At 40.8% G+C, this 18,788-nt stretch overlaps 1 protein-coding gene across 1 annotated transcript; it reads left to right on the forward strand.

Moving 5' to 3' along the window:
- Positions 1-239: 239 nt before the first annotated feature.
- On the forward strand, positions 240-18,473 carry LOC132841814 (exportin-5). The gene is made up of 32 exons (XM_060864358.1): positions 240-457; positions 1,083-1,204; positions 1,290-1,362; positions 1,852-1,989; positions 2,138-2,320; positions 2,524-2,550; positions 2,669-2,854; positions 3,976-4,052; positions 4,914-5,010; positions 5,096-5,179; positions 5,255-5,380; positions 5,472-5,562; positions 5,636-5,758; positions 6,703-6,785; positions 6,886-7,041; positions 8,173-8,214; positions 8,485-8,574; positions 8,741-8,940; positions 10,183-10,282; positions 10,616-10,797; positions 11,368-11,468; positions 11,564-11,660; positions 12,013-12,148; positions 13,059-13,157; positions 13,253-13,299; positions 15,027-15,130; positions 15,222-15,281; positions 15,646-15,743; positions 16,492-16,599; positions 16,721-16,858; positions 17,383-17,547; positions 17,931-18,473. Exons 1-32 carry the CDS (start codon positions 356-358, stop codon positions 18,078-18,080), a joined length of 3,585 nt encoding a protein of 1,194 aa, XP_060720341.1. The 5' UTR covers positions 240-355; the 3' UTR covers positions 18,081-18,473.
- The last annotated feature ends 315 nt before the right edge of the window (positions 18,474-18,788 follow it).

Genomic DNA, 18,788 nt, shown 5'->3' on the forward strand with positions numbered 1-18,788 from the left:
TAATAATAATAATAATAATAATAATAATTCATATAGCATTGACTTTATTTTTTATAAAAAATAATATATAAAAGAATATACTTCAAATGCGTCGTCCTCAAAAAGTGATTTAAATGTTTTGATTGAACAGTAAACAGTTCATTGTCCCTCGTGTGTACGTCATGAAGCTCATTCTAATGGCGTTCTAATGGCGTCCCCAGGAAGAACTGCATTTCCCATGATTCCCTTGGGCTGCCCGGCGCTGCAGCTGCATGCACGCTGTTGCACAGCACCTCCGTTAAAGCGCCTCATAAGCGCGTGCAGTTAGCTGGATTTGCTACGTGAGCGGTGAACGTGTTGCTCGGTTGTTGCAGTCATGACAGAGCCGGTGGATGCGATGTGCGAGCAGCTCATTAAGGCTGTGACCGTCATGATGGACTCGGAAACCAATCAGCGGTACCGACTGGAGGCTTTGAAGGTGCCTATGATAACCGATTAGCTACACGGCTAATAGTGTTTAGCTGGGGGCTGCTAAACTGCTGCCCGGCTAAAGCTAACGTTTTTAAACAAACATTTAGACCGCGCTACGTTTCAAGTGTACTTGGATGAATAAACTTTGTAGCTAGATGTATATCTAAGTTATATATCTCGGTTATTGACGTTTAGCAGTTAGCTAAATAAACATCTGTCCGTGACTTTGTCCTAAATAGTTTCCTTTTCCCTACTCTAGTGCACTCGTTATATAGTGTGAGGAATGTTAATGTATGCGCCCTATGTAGTGCACTTTGTGTGCTATACGAATCCATTTGGGACACAGCCGGTATGCTACATGTAGAGAGAGGTGTTACGGTTTGGAGTTTCCACGGTAACCGCGATAACGTAGTGGTAAAATATCACGGTTTCTAGGTATTTATCGACCATTAAATACATGAATAAATAAATAAATAAATAAATAAGCCGGTGGTGATTATTAAAAGGAATATTTACTATGAATTTACTTTTTAATCCACATAATGTAACTACCTGTGAAATCGTGTATCGTGTGAAATATAGCATGTTTTTATTTTTTTATTTAAGTTAATAACAATTGACTTTTGTTTCAGTTTTGTGAGGAATTCAAAGAAAAATGCCCGTATTGTATACCATGTGGCATTCAGCTGGCAGATAAATCCCAGGTGGCGGTGGTGAGACATTTTGGTCTACAAATATTGGAGCATGTTATAAAGTAAGTACGATTTTACGTATAAACCACAGAAGGAAATATTTCTGTGTTAGACTATACACCGATGGTCTGTATGTTGTGTAACCAGGTTTCAGTGGAACGACATGCCACAGCAAGAGAAGGTGCATTTGAAAGACTGCATTATGGAGATGCTGACCAATGTGAGTAGTGAACAGGGTTGCCAGGTCTCCTATTTCTATTTTGTTCTCATTCAGTGTCAGTACCTGGCACTTCTGCCCCTCTTCCGCTACATTAGCAAAGCTGCAACTGATGCGTGAAGTGTTCAACATTCCACACTTCATTTTTCTTTGGTTGAATGAGTGCATCATCCCGGTATATTTTTGGAATCAGTGTAAAAATACTACTGATACTGTTTATGCTATGAAATGACATAAAACAGTGCATAACTATGTGACTTGGGATGTGCCTTATGTTCCAGTTATTTGGTTTAAAACAAGATTTTATGAGTGTATATACAGTAGCCCAGAAATTCAGACTTCCTTATATCTCTGTTATTCTTTATATATCCTCATCCAAAACTAGAACGTTTTAGGAACCGTGATGGGAAACGACTCAGTGAATTCCCTGTAAAAGTTCATGATTTTAGATGCGATGTGATGTGAGCGGTGATCAGTCTTTTATTTACACAGGGAACATATCCCATCTTGGAAGAGGAGAGTCATATTAAAGATGCTCTTTCGAGGATTGTGGTGGAGATGATCAAGAGAGAATGGCCTCAACAGTGGCCAAATATGCTGAAAGAGATGGAAACACTCACTACATTTGGGGTACGTGTTATTTATGTGCTTGGCTCTCACGCGAATGCTCACTCGCATTATGCTGCTCTGACTCCTGGTGTTCTTCAAAATTCCAGTATAGAGACAGAGCACTTTCCCCAACTCTTCGACAACACGTCTTGTAATTCCTCTTATTCAGGACACACAGACGGAGCTGGTGATGCTGATCCTACTGCGGCTGGCCGAGGATGTGATCACGTTCCAGACTCTGCCCCATCAGCGCCGGAGAGACATCCAACAAACACTGACACAGAACATGGACAGCATCTTCAACTTCCTCCTGACCATTCTGCAGCAGCACGTCGACGAGTTCAGGAATCTGGTAGGACCGAATAGACATGTAGGACATAAAGACATGTAGATATCTGTTCAGAGCCATTTCAGAGCAGAAAGAACACTAAAGTGCATGTTTGCCTCACACAAAGGTTGGGTATTCGATTATTTACTCTGTCCAGTGTGTCCAGATTATGTCCAGTGTGCATGTAATTTGCATGTTCTTTCTCTCTTCTTGCTTTTGTCCCCCAGAAAGTACTTCCAGGACAGGAGTTAAAGGTAAAGCTCAGACTGAACTGTGCTGTCAGTGATCGCTTTTCACTTACAAATGCAGAGCGTGCTTTGCCACAGCATCACAATTTTTAATAAAATGTTGTTCCTGCCTTTCTTTTATCAGGCTAAAGCTCATTGCCGAGTCAGCGTGACCACCTTAAACACTCTGGCCGGGTACATAGACTGGGTTGCTCTGATTCACATCACAAACAACAGCTGCCGGTTACTAGAGATCCTGTGCTTACTCCTGAGCGAACCGGAGCTTCAACTGGAGGCTGCTGAATGTCTGCTCATAGCAATCAGCAGGAAAGTGAGTGAAACGTTGTCAAAACACCATAAAATATATTGAGAATGCACTCACCGACATCACGTTAGGAACACCTGTACACCTGATTGACTTTTCAGTTATCCGATGAGCCAAACATGTTGCAGCAGCCCTTAGTTTAAAGATGGGGTGCACGTTGTTTGAAAGCCAGTGTTGACATTTGAAATCAGCAAAACAAACACGCCCCTAAACCAAATGGGTGTCATCCCTGTATTGATAGCCCCGCCCACACATACATACGCAACCCAGGCAACTAATGGAAAGAAATGTGTCTTTATCATAGCTGAAGGGAAGAACAATACGATTGCAGATAAACAAACAAGCAAAAATGACACACAAGCATAATCATGCAAAGGACGGCATATATTAGTTCTGTGAAACAAAGCAAAACCAACGTTACTCACCTATCGAGAAGGAAAAAAGCAACCTCGGCGTCCCATCGCAGGCCTTCCCGCTCCTTCAGTTCTCTCCAGCGCTGGAAAGCTGATCCTATATTAACACGGTCCTACTTCTTGCCTTATCGTAAGCCTTTCTTCGCGTTCTTTCTTTGTTTTTATTCTCCATGTCAATGTTAAAACCGCTTTCTGCTAATGTCACACATGCGCGCTGAACACTCTCTCCGCCCATATTGACAAAACATGCCCCTTTCTGCTCATTGGCTACACATTTGTTTTGTTTGGCATCCCAATGCAGTTTTCTGAAGCATTTCTCAAACAACGGAGACCCCACCTTTAATGAGGTTCAAGCTGACAGGAAGGCTACAGTACGTCAAATAAGCAGTCTATACAGACACGGTGGGCAGAAAAGTATCTCAATATGCACAAGCTTTGAATCCTAAGGCTTGAGACAGTCACACCGGGTTCCAGTCCTGTTAGTCAAGAACAGGGATCTGACGTTACATCGGGTAAAGAGTCCCCCAAACTGCACGGCTGAAAACCGGAATAAACATCGGTTGTTTTTCAGACACCGATCGGCTACATGGGTCGGATAATTGCACGAATGGCATTAATCATAGATTCTAAACAAACAACCAACTCTGATAAATACATTAGATATTATTACATGTGTACTATCTGTTTGCTGTGACCTTTCTGATCTCTGTACAGGGGAAACTGGAAGACAGGAAGCCGCTCATGGTGCTCTTTGATGACGTGGCCATGCACTACATTCTGTCGGCCGCCCAGTAAGTCTTAACTGCGCTTTGCAACACATTACTAATGAGTCATTTAAACGTGTCAGAAGGGCTGGGAAAACCCCGGACGTTTTGTACTACACATAATCCAGAAAATAACGTATTTCCCTGTATTGTAAAAATAATGTATTTATCAGAACACACTTTCCTCTTCTGCGTGTATCGCAACTGAGTTACATTAAAATGTTATTGTCTTTGCTGAAAAGCATCAACACGGCAGGTAAAATCAGCTTCTATATACTAAATTTAGTCACTTTAGTCTTTAGTGACTTCAGTCAGTCACTTCATTTGATGAACCTCATCACCAATGCTGAAATATACACATCAGTCCAGAACTAATCACTGATTAATTGAGTCTGAAGTGGTTTGAAGTGAGTTGTTGTGAGTTTGAATCCCAGCAAACAAGCTGCTAAAATGAGATTAAAACGCAAGTCGTTCTGGATAAGGGTGTCTGCCAGATTCTACTGCTCAAGCAGTTCATGCCCTGGGTTGTTGATTGAAGGATCAGGGTTCAAGCCCCAGTTCTGCAAAGCTGCTACAATTGGGCCCTTGAGCGAGGCCCTTAACCCTCTCTGCTCCAGAGGTGCTGTATCATGGCTGACCCTGTGCTCTGACCCTAAAATTCCAAAGTTGGTCTCTGGTCTGTAATGTATATGTGACAAAAATAAAGGCTTCTGTTCTAGCTTCAAGCAGACAAAATGTTTAGAAATTTGTACATTTTTAAAAAAAATATTATTTGTTTATAATATTATAATATAATTAATTATATATAATTATAATTATAATATTATCCAGTTGTCAAACAACTTTGATCAGACCAGTAATTTTGTAATTTTGTAATTTTAACTGTAGATCAGTGGAAGTGGGGCCCAGCGAGATAAGATACACCTTCCTGAAGAGGTTATGCCAGGTGCTGTGTGCTCTAGGCAGTCAGCTCTGCGCCTTAGTGGTAAGCCTGTTCTTTGTGTGACGTTATTCATCGTATACACGTGTATCGTAATCACGCGGAAGCTGATGGTCACGTTTTGGCGTAGGGTTCACCTGCGGAAGTGGAGGTGCCTGCTAACCTCGGTAAATACCTGGAAGCCTTCCTCGCCTTCACTTCTCACCCCAGTCAGGTAAAATACCTTCAAATGATTATGCATTTGAGCCGGGAAATGAAATGTATGAACCTAACATTGCCGCGCAAACAGTTTCTTAGATCTTGCACACAGACGACCTGGGGAAACATTTTCAGACACGAAGTTTTATCTAAGGAGCCTGTTGTTATACAGATGGTTGTTAAATATTTAAATGCAACCATGACCAACCTTGTGAAGGTGAGTAGAGTGAGGGGGGAAAAAGGCATTTATTGACCTATCGTTTCCAAAAGATTGTTGTGCTGTAGTGATTTTTATTTGTCCTTTGCAGTCAGGATTCCCATCGAAGAACGACAGTCCGGCATGCGAATATACTCGCGTGGACTTCGACAGCGACGAGGACTTCAATGCTTTCTTTCACTGTAAGCAAACTGCTTATTAGCTGTAGGAATCGTACAGGGATTTGATCCTAACATCGTATTTTTTTCTCACTAGCTTTTCGGGCCCAGCAGGGTGACGTAATTCGCCATTCTTGTAAGATTGCTCCTCTTGAAGCCTTCCAGATTGCTGGGGAATGGTTACAATATCAGCTCAACCTCAACACTGGAAATGCTCTGTGTGAGTTTAAATCTTGACCTTTGTGGATGTTTCGTCCATTGAGCTTTTCTGTATCATGTCTGAAGCGTTTTTCAGTGAGCTTTATGAAGGTATATCTGTCCAGTGACAGTCATAATCTGCCTGAAATCAATCAGCAGTACAGATAACATGCTAATAATAATAATAATAATAATAATAATAATAATAATAAATGGGGGCACGGTGGCTTAGTGGTTAGCACGTTTGCCTCACACCTCCAGGGTCGGGGCTCGATTCCTGCCTCCATCTTGTGTGTGTGGAGTTTGCATGTTCTCCCCGTGCCTCGGGGGTTTCCTCCGGGTACTCTGGTTTCCTCCCCCGGTCCAAAGACATGCATGGTAGGTTGATTGGCATCTCTGGAAAATTGTCCGTAGTGTGTGATTGCGTGAGTGAATGAGAGTGTGTGTGTGTGTGTGTGTGTGCCCTGCGATGGGTTGGCACTCCGTCCAGGGTGTATCCTGCCTTGATGCCCAATGACGCCTGAGATAGGCACAGGCTCCCTGTGACCCGAGGTAGTTCGGATAAGCGGTAGAAGATGAATGAATGAATGAATGAATAATAATAATATGTGACTTTATGATACAATTCAAATGATAAAACCTTGTAAATGGCAGCAATGTCTAGTTCCAGTTTTTGAAATGTTTAGTCACGGTCATTTTGAATGTTTCTGGACTGAGCTGAGAAATTCATCCGGTTTGTATGACAGATTTCGCTTTTCTTGTGTATAATTTCTATCACATAGATTAAGTCTATTGTGTTCGGGACTTTTCTTCAATTAGCGTAACCAGCGTATTTTTTTTTTTTTTTATTTTTTCCCCTCCAACAAGCATGATTATGTATTTAGCAAAATGCCCCACACAAATAGTTTGAACTGAGCCAATATACAGAGATAATAATTCCAGTTCTGGTTTGTTTCTCTTAAACAGCTAAAACAGCTGTGCAGTGGGAAGCCATGACCTTTTTCACAGACAGTGTGATGGGAACGCTTTTTAAAGTCTTGGAGAAGGAGGTATAACTTGTATCTCCTGTTAATTAACACATCCTTATACAATTATCTCCTTTCCTTTATTGACATGTTAACATTATGCTCTGTTCTTCTCCTGCTTTAGAAGCTGCCTGTTGATCAAGGCATGGAGCTTCTGCACGCTGTAGTGAACTACGAGACACGCGATCCCGTCATCCTGTCCTGCATCCTCACCAACCTCTCCACTCTCTTCCCCTTTGTCTTGCATCGCCCAGAATTTCTACCCCAAGTATTCTTCAAGGTGAGCTATCTTCATGTGCTTCAGTTCACTTGTACACCATGTTCTCATTAGCACTACACACACGTATGTCGATATTTTCTATACTAATTTATACCTGAGAAAGTCTTCAGTACAGAACCAAAAGTCCAGGGCAGGCCAGTCTTTTGGAAAGGACTGTTTTGTGGGTGCAAGTTTCAGTCCAACTGAGCAGAAGTCATACGTTAGTCTACTAAAAGCTCTACTGGTAAACTGTTTAAACAGGTATAGTCAACTGTGGCTCCTGCTTGTTTGGAATGAAAACCTCCACATACACCTTTGCAGATAAGATCCAAGGGTTGTCACTAGATCTGATTTAACTGTAGCTATCAGGTAGGAGGAGCTGGAATTAGGTCTGATTGCACCACATGGGATTATTCTTTCTGTAGCAAGGACTAATTGTAGATGGATGGATAAATGGATGGATGGATAGATTTAGAGATATGGGTGGGTGGATGAATGGATAGATATAGGGGTAGGTTGATGGATAGATATGGGGTGGGTTGATGGATGGGTAGATATAGGGGTGGGTTGATGGATAGATATGGGGTGGGTGGATGGATAATTTGAAATAGGGGTGGGTTGATGGATGAGTAGATGGATACATTGATATAGGGGTGGGTTGATGGATAGATATGGGGTGGGTGGATGGATAATTTGATATAGGGGTGGGTTGATGGATGAGTAGATGGATACATTGATATAGGGGTGGGTTGATGGATGGGTAGATATAGGGGTGGGTTGATGGATGTGTAGATATAGGGGTGGGTTGATGGATGGGTAGATATAGGGGTGGGTTGATGGATGGGTAGATATAGGGGTGGGTTGATGGATGGGTAGATATAGGGGTGGGTTGATGGATGGGTAGATATAGGGGTGGGTGGATAGATGGATGGATATTGGGGTGGGTGGGTGGATGGATAAATGGATATGGGGTGGGTGGATGGATGGATAAATTAATATGGGGTGGATGGATAACTTGATATAGGGGTGGGTGGATATGGATAGGTAGATGGATAGATGGATATAGATAGATATACAAGTGGCTGATTTGAACATGTAATTTAATGCATCTTTGTGTGTGTGTCTGTGTGTGTGTGTGTGTGTTGCTTAAAGCTATTTCCTGCCATCACATTTGAAGTGGTTGAAGAAATCAAGGTAAGAGTTCATGAAATGATTTTATTTAAATCATCATTAATATTTACATCATTAATAATCACATGTTACTTTCTGGCCAATAACAACATCATCTCACAGGATTTGCTGAACGTTTTATGCTCGTCCAATATTGCGATACTTGAATCAGATAGAAATTTGCATGACAAAATACGACCCCTTTGGAAGAAATCTGCTCATCTAAACAGAACACAGAGCTGGTGCCTGTATTCTAAAGTGACAGCCTGTTTTTATGAAATGCCACATTTTCAGGCTCCTCGAACGCGAGCAGTGAAGAACGTCCGAAGACACGCCTGCTCATCCATCATCAAGATGTGTCGAGATTATCCGGAGTTTATACTGGTAGACTCGTAGACTCATTTATTCATGCAATAGTAGAACAAAAAGCTTCATATTCTGTAACCCTATTCTGTAATATTAAATCCAAGTCATGTGTTATGTGAAACCCTAAAAACAAGAAGTTCTAGACCGAACCGATACGATCTGACAGCGTATTTCTTTCACCCAGCCGTGCTTTGACATGCTTTACACTCGAGTGAAGGAGCTGTTTTCCAACGAGCTGCTGCTGACTCAGATGGAGAAGTGTGCACTCATCGAGGCGCTGGTGCTCATCAGCAACCAGTTTAAAGACTACAACAAGCAGAAGGCCTTCTTAGAAGAGCTCATGACCCCTGTAACTGCACACTGGCTCTCAGAGGAGATGTACAGGTACGGATTATATCAGAACTAATCGTTATTAAAAGGTTCGTTCAGGCTGCTCGGAGTTTGTAGAAATAATTCCCCTTACGGTCCGTGGAATTATTGGCGATGAGTGATGGAATGAAATTTCTCATTTCTACCCACACCGCCTTGAATTTTGCTGCATTTGGTTGCACATTAGTTAGTTGGACCTGTACAAAGATTCATTAAATCCCTAACAAAGAAATGGATATAATAAAGCACACTCTCTGCTGCCAGACCGTCAAACCTTCAGTCCTTTCATTCGGCCTACATTTTTCTTGCTGTTTGGTCACGTGATGCATTCAGTACACGCATCGCCAGAGGCATATTTAAAGGTGGGGTGCACGATGTTTGAGAAATGCTTCAGAAAACTGAGTCGGGCCGACAAACAAAACAAACGTGTAGCCAATGAGCAGAAAGGGGCGTGTCTTGTCAATATGAGGCAGAGAGAGTGTTCAGTGCTCATGGTTGACCTTAGCAGAAAGAGATTGAAACATTGACATGGTGGATAAAAACGAAAAGCGAAAAAAGGCTTACGATAAGGCAAGAAGCAGGAAACGTGTTAATATAGGATCAGCTTTCCAGCGCTGGAGAGAACTGAACGTCTTCCGCGTGAAACGGAACTAAACCTTTCACGGTACAACACACAGTACACATTTGTATTACCATAGTATTACTCATTGAGTTCATTTATTGATAAAAATATCCCCTCGGTCAGCTGCCCCAACAGGTTCCCCCATAATAGTTGCCTGGGTTACGTATGTATGTGTGGGGCGGAGCTAAAGCAGGGGTGACACCCATTTGGGTTAGGGGCGTGTTTGTTTTGGTGATCTCAAATGTCAACATTGGCTTTCAAACATCGTGCACCGCACCTTTAACCAGAATGACTATCTTGTATATGGATTAGGTCATTAACACAGTGGAACAAGGTCACTGCTGATTTTCATCTGACTTGATTGTGTTGCAGCTTCCTCTTGTATATTCTTTTTGCAAGCTCTATTGATTTATTTTCTTTTTTTTTCCTTTCCATGGATTATTTTGGGATTTATATAAAATTTGTTCCAAATTTATTTCCTGTTGTAATACTACAGAAGGTGGTGAAATACTTGTGCAGTGACTCTGAAGAACTCTGAATTAGTCAGGCAGTGTAATAAGTTAGGAATACTACATCTAAGCGGAGAAAACGACTCATTTAGGTTTGTTTTTCTTTCTCTTTTCTCCTGTGTGCAGTGTTTTGTCAGATCCAGCAAGCTTTATTACGTTTATCGGTGCTGATCAGGTCAACGGTGAACCCGGCACCGAGGACCAAACTGGAATCAACAGGTCAAGGGTAAACCTGAGCCGTCCGTACGATCTCTGTAATATCAGTGTCCTGACCTTATTTAACAACTAGCTGATGCGTATCAGGATCTTTAGGTTTCTGAAAAGTCTAGGAACATTTAATTTAAATTTAATTTAAGTTTAATTAAAAGCGGAACAAATTGAGATTAGTTGTTAATAAAAATGTTAATATTAAATAAAGGTTTTGGGTATAATTTAATGTTAGAATGTTTGTGTGTGTGTGTGTGTTTGTGTGTGTGTGTCCGTGTGTGTGTAAGTGAGAAGTGTAGTTGTGATTTAAAGTACACATTTTATTTCTGATCACTTTCATGTCCCTTATCAGATTAGTTTTTGTGTATACACCATTCTGGGTGTGGTGAAGCGAGCACGCTGGCCTGCTGACATGGAGGAAGCCAAAGCCGGGGGTTTCGTGCTGGGATTCTCTCCTGCTGGAGCAGCGATCTACAGAAACCCCTCCACAGAGCCCCTGCTGGCCCTGCTTCCAAATCTGCTCACGCTCATCAGGTGCTCTGTCTGTCTGCCTCTCTGTCTGTCTGCCTCTCTGTCTGTCTGTCTGTCTGTCTGTCTGTCTTTCTGTAAGTCTGTCTGTCTGTCTATCTGTAAGTCCGTCTGTCTGCCTATAAGTTTTCCTGAGTCTGATAACGGAATATTAACCAGAAAACCTTCTGTCGTAGAGATATAAAGCACTTTAAACCCACTGATGATCACTGAGAAGATGATTATCTCCAATAAAAGCATGTTCGCACCGTTTTATCGCTTGCCGATTACAAAAATCGGCACCCGACGTTCCAATAACAGAGTTGTACACGTAGGAAGCATTTGTCTGTCTAACTGAAAGCTTTCTAAACGTCTCATAGCTCTTTTAAACTGTTAAAAACGAGGCCGTATCACCAGCTAGCTTCGATTAGGCATCAGTTAGAGTACGCAGCCTCAGCCAAGGTTTCTTTAAGTGATTAAACACGTCTTAAACGTTATCTTTCATGTACCTTACTAATACTAGTAAAATCTTTTAACACAAGTGTTGTTTATGGGCTAAACAGAGCTGTAGTGACACGTATCTCATTCTCATTTCAGGACCCACAACAGCTTATTTCTGCCAGAGAACCTTTCTAGGCTCAGCGAGCCCTTCAGCCGGGCGTACGACGTCATGGACGTGGAGAAGAATCTCATTTTAGGTACACGGTAAACATCTTTGGCGACGCGTCCGACGTAGATACACACACGAATACAAATCTTAAAAGTCTTAAAACCGTTAATCTCTTTCACACAGGAGTCTCTCAGCCGTTATCGGACGTGTGTGACTCTCCGGTGTATAAGAGCGCGCTGGAGCGGACGCAAGGCTTCTTCTGCACACTCTATGACAACTGGTGAGAAAACCTGAACTCTCTCTCTCTCTCTGTCTCTCTCTCTCTCTCTCCCTGAGCACAGGTGATCTGAGCTTGTAGTCATTTTAACGAGCGGTTAGAACGGCATTACATCATCCAGGAAAAAAGTCATGTTTCAGTAATCAGGTTTATGGATTTTTTTACACAATCAGCTTTTTCTGTTTGATGCTATTTTTGTGTTCAAACCTGCCTCCTAGGAAGTTCGGTGTCTAAATCTGTACCGGATCGAATTCTGCATGTATTTTATAGGTGATAAGTTTATAGAGAGTGTGCTGAGAGCCTTTTTTTTTTTTTTTTTTTTTTTTTTTTTTGTTCGTTCCTTATTCTCTTGCAGTTACCATGTGCTAGGACACGCTGGCCCGGCCTTGCAGCAGGACTTTTATACAATAGAGGGTTTGGTGGAGAAGCTTGTAGGCTCTGCTCTTATTCACCTGGAGCATGTTCCTGACCACAGGCTACGCCCTTTGCTTCATATCCTTTATGGCAGATCATTGATGTACTGAACCATGCAGGGCATCATCTTCAACTTACAGGGTTCCCACGTGTCCTGGAAAACCTGGAAATCCTGGAAAATTAATGACCAATATTCCAGTCCTGGAAAACACATGGAAAATGAGAGAAAACATAAATTGTCCTGGAAAAAATCTTGTTGTCCTGGAAAATTATTATTTTTAAATGTTCTTGATCATTTAAAGAACAGTTTACAACTAGTCGAAACAATTAACGTTAGTAACAGAAAGCGCTCTGTTCAGGGACGCTGAGTTTTGACGGGTTTTTTGTTATGCTGTTTAATCTCGCTGTGACGGACGACGCTGTCTTGTGTTGGAGGTTTCAGGTGCTAGGAATGGTTTAAGTGCTCGAATGTTTTCAACAAATGGTGACGGGTAAGCAGGTTATATTAACCTTGTTTATCTGAATATCATGTGCAAGGGGAATGCACAGCAAACTAAAGCATGCATGACGACATTGGCCTGAGAAAGGAAAGGGTATTAATATGTGCGGTCTTTTTATTTTATAAATGTTGAAATTTCATTCACATGACAAATTGTCTATAAAAGTATAGTTAAGTAATAGCCATAAAGTGTACGTTGTTTTTAAGACTTCTGGAGAGAAGAACATATTACTTTAGGCCGTGAATCTGTGATCCTTGTCTTTTTTTTTGGCTAAATTTGAAATGTCCTGGAAAAGTCCTGGAAAATGATCTCTGAAAAAGAGCGGGAACCCTGACTTACTTCATCGACCAAAATATTCTACAGTACATATACACAATCTATAGAATCTGTATGTATATCCACGTATATAACATAAAATAATAAGACGGTCAGGTTCGAGCGTTTGGTGTTTTCAGTGTCATTTTCACCTTAATCGAATCTGTGATCACGGGTGTTCCTGAAACCGCTGGTCACTTCCTGCCCTCGGGAATATTACGAGAGTCTTCTCTGTCCGTTGCTCGGCCTTCTGTTTTCTCACCTGCTCCAGGTAAAAACCTTTACCTTATTCCGAAAGATTATGACAATAAACCTCGAGGTAATGAATAGAATCCGGTTCTAAATCCACTGCTATGTTATTCACAGAGACTGAACCTTCGGTGGCAGATCATCAACCAGAGGACTAGCGTGTGGTGAGCGATTTGCTGCTCGATCTGCGGCGTTCATGCTGTTATGTCTTAGCATACCAAAAAAATAAATAAAAAAATCCGACTTAATAACTAAAAACGGCCGACGGGTCGATCGGCGCGTACACAGGTTGTGTGGCGTTCTCATCTCAACTCGAGTTTCCTCATTCACTGCTCCTGAGCTCTCGCTTTCTGACATTGTACACACACGCACACGTATCGTGAGAGTACCGTCATAACCGTTTTTACCTTTTTAACCCCCTCTCCGCTACATATTTTTTGATATAGGATCTACATCTACTTTAATATGAACACCTGTTCACCTGCATGTTTATCTAATCAGCCAATCATGTGGCAGAAGTGCAGTACATAAAATCAGGCAGATCCAGGTTATGGATGTTGGTGCCAAATGGGTCTGCTGATCTGCTGGGAATTACCCAGGTCTCGAGGTTACACAGAATGTTGTGGAAAAATCTAAAACGTCGAGTGAGCAATTGTTCCCTGGATGGAAATGTGGATGCTTGTTGATAAGAGAGATCAGAGAAAAAGAACCAGATATGTTCAGGCTGCCAGGTAAGATCTTAGCACGAACAAAACATCAAAGCAGATCGCTTCTGAATCTGAGATGCTCACCACCAATTGTAGAGTGCTTTTGAGTAACCAGAGCCTTCGTGTCAGCTCAGACCAGTCAAACAAGGTGTTTCAGACTCCCACAACCTCCTTCACAGGATGTTTTTCTTTTTGTGTAAAGACCTAAGATCTACGCACACTTTTACAGCGTTCTGATTGGCTGATAACGGCATAGGTGTACAGGTGTTCCTATTAAAGTGGACACCGTGTGTACGTAGTATATTGGGCCTTTCTTAACATAGATCCATTCTGGTAATGTCGTTTATTTGTTTATCTATCTATCTATCTATCTATCTATCTATCTATCTATCTATCTATCTATCTATTCTCTCTATCTCTCTATCTCTCTCTCTCTATCTATCTATCTATCTCTCTATCTATCTATCTATCTATCTATCTATCTCTCTCTCTATCTCTCTCTCTGTCTATCTGTCTGTCTGTCTGTCTATCTATCTATCTATCTATCTATCTATCTCTCTCTCTCTGTCTGTCTGTCTGTCTGTCTGTCTGTCTATCTATCTATCTATCTATCTATCTATCTATCTATCTATCTATCTATCTATCTCTCTCTCTCTCTATCTTTCTCTATCTATCTCTCTCTCTATCTATCTCTCTCTCTCTATCTGTCTGTCTGTCTGTCTGTCTGTCTGTCTGTCTGTCTGTCTGTCTGTCTGTCTATCTATCTATCTATCTATCTATCTATCTATCTATCTATCTATCTATCTATCTATCTATCTATCTATCTATCTATCTATCTATCTATCTATCTATCTATCTATCTATCTATCTATCTCTCTCTCTCTCTCTCTCTCTCTCTCTCTCTCTCTTTCTTTCTGTCTGTCTGTCTGTCTGTCTGTCTGTCTGTCTGTCTGTCTATCTATCTATCTATCTATCTATCTGTCTGTCTGTCTGTCTCTCTCTCTCTCTCTCTCTCTCTCTCTCTCTCTCTCTCTCTCTCTCTCTCTCTCTCTCTCTCTATCTATCTATCTATCTATCTATCTATCTATCTATCTATCTATCTCTCTCTTTCTATCTATCTCTATCTCCCTCTCTCTCTCTATCTCTATCTCTCTCTCTCTCTCTCTCTCTCTCTCTCAAACCAGTGGTCCAGATGATGACGAGGCTTATGAGGAGAATCAGGTGTCTCAGGAGATGCTGGAAGATCGGCTCGTGCGCTTGGCCACTCGAGAGGTCATGGATCTCCTCTGTAAGTGCCATTATTTCTATAAACCGCCGTGTTTTATACACGACAGCACACGTCTACTAAAATGAGTCGTTTTACACTTTTGTCTTGTCAGGCGCATCATGCATATCGAGGAAGTCGCCCGAACCGACAGCAAACAGAGAGGACGCAGACGGTACCTTTTATCTACAAAAAAAAAAAAAAAGACGATTGAAACTCTTAGAATTATCCTTTTAGAAGTGTCTATTTCTTTATTTAATAGTGAAGTAAAAAATGAGGAAGAATGGCAGTATGGCCTGCTGCCTCTAAATCTATCATATGGGTCACATTTAGATGATTGTTGGATACATTTATCTTGTGTAACGTTAATCTGAAATACAAGCATGCAGGAAAAACAATGATATTAGAAAGTAATTAGAGACGTTCTCTATTCTGTGTACACCGGGCCTAAAGGAGAAAAAGAGGATGCTTGAGAACACAACCCATTGTTTCTTCTTCTTCTCTATTATTATTATTATTATTATTATTATTATTTTTAGGGGATGAGGAAATGATGGCAACCGATTCTTCACAGCTGACTGCGTCACAGAGTTCAGACGAGCTCACTGAACTGGGAAAGTGTCTCCTTAAACATGAGGTAAATTTCGTACATTTCAAGTCGGACGTTTGTTTATTTAATCAGTTAACCAAGGGCCTTTTACAACCTGATATCTGATTTGTTAAAACTGTTCCATTTACATTAGGCCACATAAATGCGTCTTGACGAATCGGATATCAATCCGAACTTTCTACTCCCGCCCAAAATGCTAATATATTTTACCTCATTTCCGGGGTAATTGAAATGGAACACGCTTTGGTGTATGCGGTTTTCAGAATGCAGTCAAAAAGAAGACCGGAAGACTTGTTATGATGGTTATGCTACAAAAAAACCAACCCTGCGTGTTGTCCAAGTTATTTGTTTCTGGCGCGATGCACGACTCACGAGTCACGTGCGAGTGACGTACTTCCGTTTGGGAGGAGTATAGCACTGACGTATGTGGCTTGAACAACCACATTCATTTACACCTGTCCAGTTTCATCTGAAATGTGTCCCAGACCACCTCCTGAAGTGGTTTGAACGATCGGATTTATATCCGTATCGAAACCGTTTCGGAGGGCATTTAGACCTGGTCTTTTTACCATCGGATAGCTATCTGATCACAGAAAACGCATGAAGTGACCAGGTGTAAAAACCCCCAAGGGCTCACAGTTTTACGCATGCCTTTATGTCCGGTCGGTTCCGTGACCGTAAGAGAGACCTATAAGGTATAATAAGAAAATTTGTGTGAACCTTTTGTCAGATGAATGAATCTGAATTTCTTCTCCGTTATTTGTTCTACCTTCAGGACATCTACATGAATCTGCTGGCCATCTCCTTTAACTCTCTCTCATGGAGGGACACCACTAACTGTCAGCGAGCTGCTACTCTGATCTGCTGGACTTTGTTGAGACAGGTACCAAAAAAAATGGGCTAAAATTCACCTCACGGAGCTGATTTAAGAAAACGAATTCTTAAATAGCGTGAGCAGTCCTTAAAGCATGGCCCAAGTCAGTTTGTTGTTGTTTTTCCTGCAGGTGGTGGGTGCAAATTTGCTTCCAGACGCCGTGACCTGGCTGTACACCAGAGTGCTGAGCGGTCTGCAGATGCATGGGCAGCATGACGGCTGCAGCGCCGCACTGACGCAGCTCGCCCTGCTCATCTATGACGCTCTGGTATCTTTCTCTTTTGTTTCTCTCCAGCTACAGATAATCTGTTTTTAGTTTTACTTGCTGTAAGTAAGTCATTATACGTTATAAAAACGAGCCAAATTGTTTGTTTAAATCTTATATTTTACAATATGTTATTGGAAATACCTGATTGTTTCGTCCAATTACTTTAGATCCTGTGACAATAGATGGACTGTCAAAAAAAAAAATATGGCTGGAACGGTTAAATGCAATTTGACCATGTTTACAATGCTTTCATGCTTACAGTCATATTTCGAAGCCCATTCTATTGGTGTCCCGAAGCAAAACGAAAAATGCGCATCGCTGTCCAAATACTTTCGGTCCAGACTATAAATTATCAGGAGATTTCTAAATCTGCAGGAGCATTAGTGTAGCTGATGGTGGAAGACATATGTGTTCAATATATCCCAATCCTAATCCACATGTGTCTAGGGGATTGTATTAGATAATGAAGAACTGTAATGTCAATCAGACCTGAACGAACCTGGGCACCGTTTCTCTGTCCACAGCGGCCTCAGTACCCAGAGCTGCGCACCATCATGAACCAGATCCCTAACGTTCAACCTGACCTGCTAGAGCAGTTTGACCAGAAAACCATCAACCCTGCGTCGCAGAAAGTCGGCGAAAAGAAGAGAAAAGACCAGTTTAAGAAGCTCATCGCAGGAGCTGTAGGGGTAAGACAAACATCGTCCACAAGGGGGAGCCACTTCCTTTTTGTTCTGTATACACTGTTTATATATATATATATATATATATATATATATATATATATATATATATATATATATATATATATATATATATATATACATACATACATACATACATACACATATGTATGTATATATATATATGTATGTATATATATATATATATGTATGTATATATGTATGTGTATATGTATATATGTATATGTATATATATGTATATGTATGGGGAAGTTTTTTTGATTATATTCGTCGAATTGAGACTTCTTTTTTTTTTTTTTGCCCCAGGTTCTCTTGTTACTTTTAAGACTCTGACTTTCCTCTTTTTTTCCATCTCTTCCTCTTGACAGAAACCTCTTGGGCAGCAGTTTAAGAAAGAGGTCCACATCCGAAACCTTCCCTCTCTCTATAAGAAGGTGAAGCCTAACAAAGACATTGTGGTTAACAGCGAGGATGCTGGATTGGTCGCGCTCTTCTCACCTGAACATGATGAACATTAGGGATTTTTTTTTTTTCTTTCTCTTTTTTTTTTTTTTTTTTTTTTTTTAAATAAACACTTTTACATCTTGCGTAACAAAGCTTGGAGATACAGGATGATGATTTTGTTATATTTTGTTTTGTTTAATATTATTTGATGTTGAAGAACATTTAAAGTGAGATTTGAAGTTGTGTGAGAAAAAAAAAAGAGAATTGACAAATTCTCTCAGAAGTGAATATAAAGCTGATATTGCGTGTTTTCTCCAATAGAAACTGATGATGTGGTAAATTTCAAGAGTTACATTCCATCATGGTCATGATTTTTTTTTTTAACAACTTTAACACTAATTGCCATAAATTGTGTACAGAAAAAAGTGTTTTGTTTCTATTTTGATGTTTTTAATAAATGTAGATTTGAAGGTTTACAATGTGTAGTGCAGATTTTTAATGTCTGACCTTATAACTTATACCTTACATCCTTATGAACACTGAGGAGATTTATAAGACCACACTGTAATATAGAACTCTTAAAAAAAGTCACATCATGATACTCTGAGGCGTTTCTACGATACGCAATACATATTATGCATGAATGAGCAGGCGTTCATAATAAAGTGGACAGTGATTGTATGTTGTGAGAAATACACCTGCATTTAATCATCGGATTAGTGATTCGAAGATTGTGAGTTCAAATCCCATGATGCTGGGCACCTGAAATAAAGGCCCTGAAC

This window comes from Tachysurus vachellii, chromosome 2, assembly GCF_030014155.1.
Source record: "Tachysurus vachellii isolate PV-2020 chromosome 2, HZAU_Pvac_v1, whole genome shotgun sequence".
Lineage (NCBI taxonomy): Eukaryota > Metazoa > Chordata > Actinopteri > Siluriformes > Bagridae > Tachysurus > Tachysurus vachellii.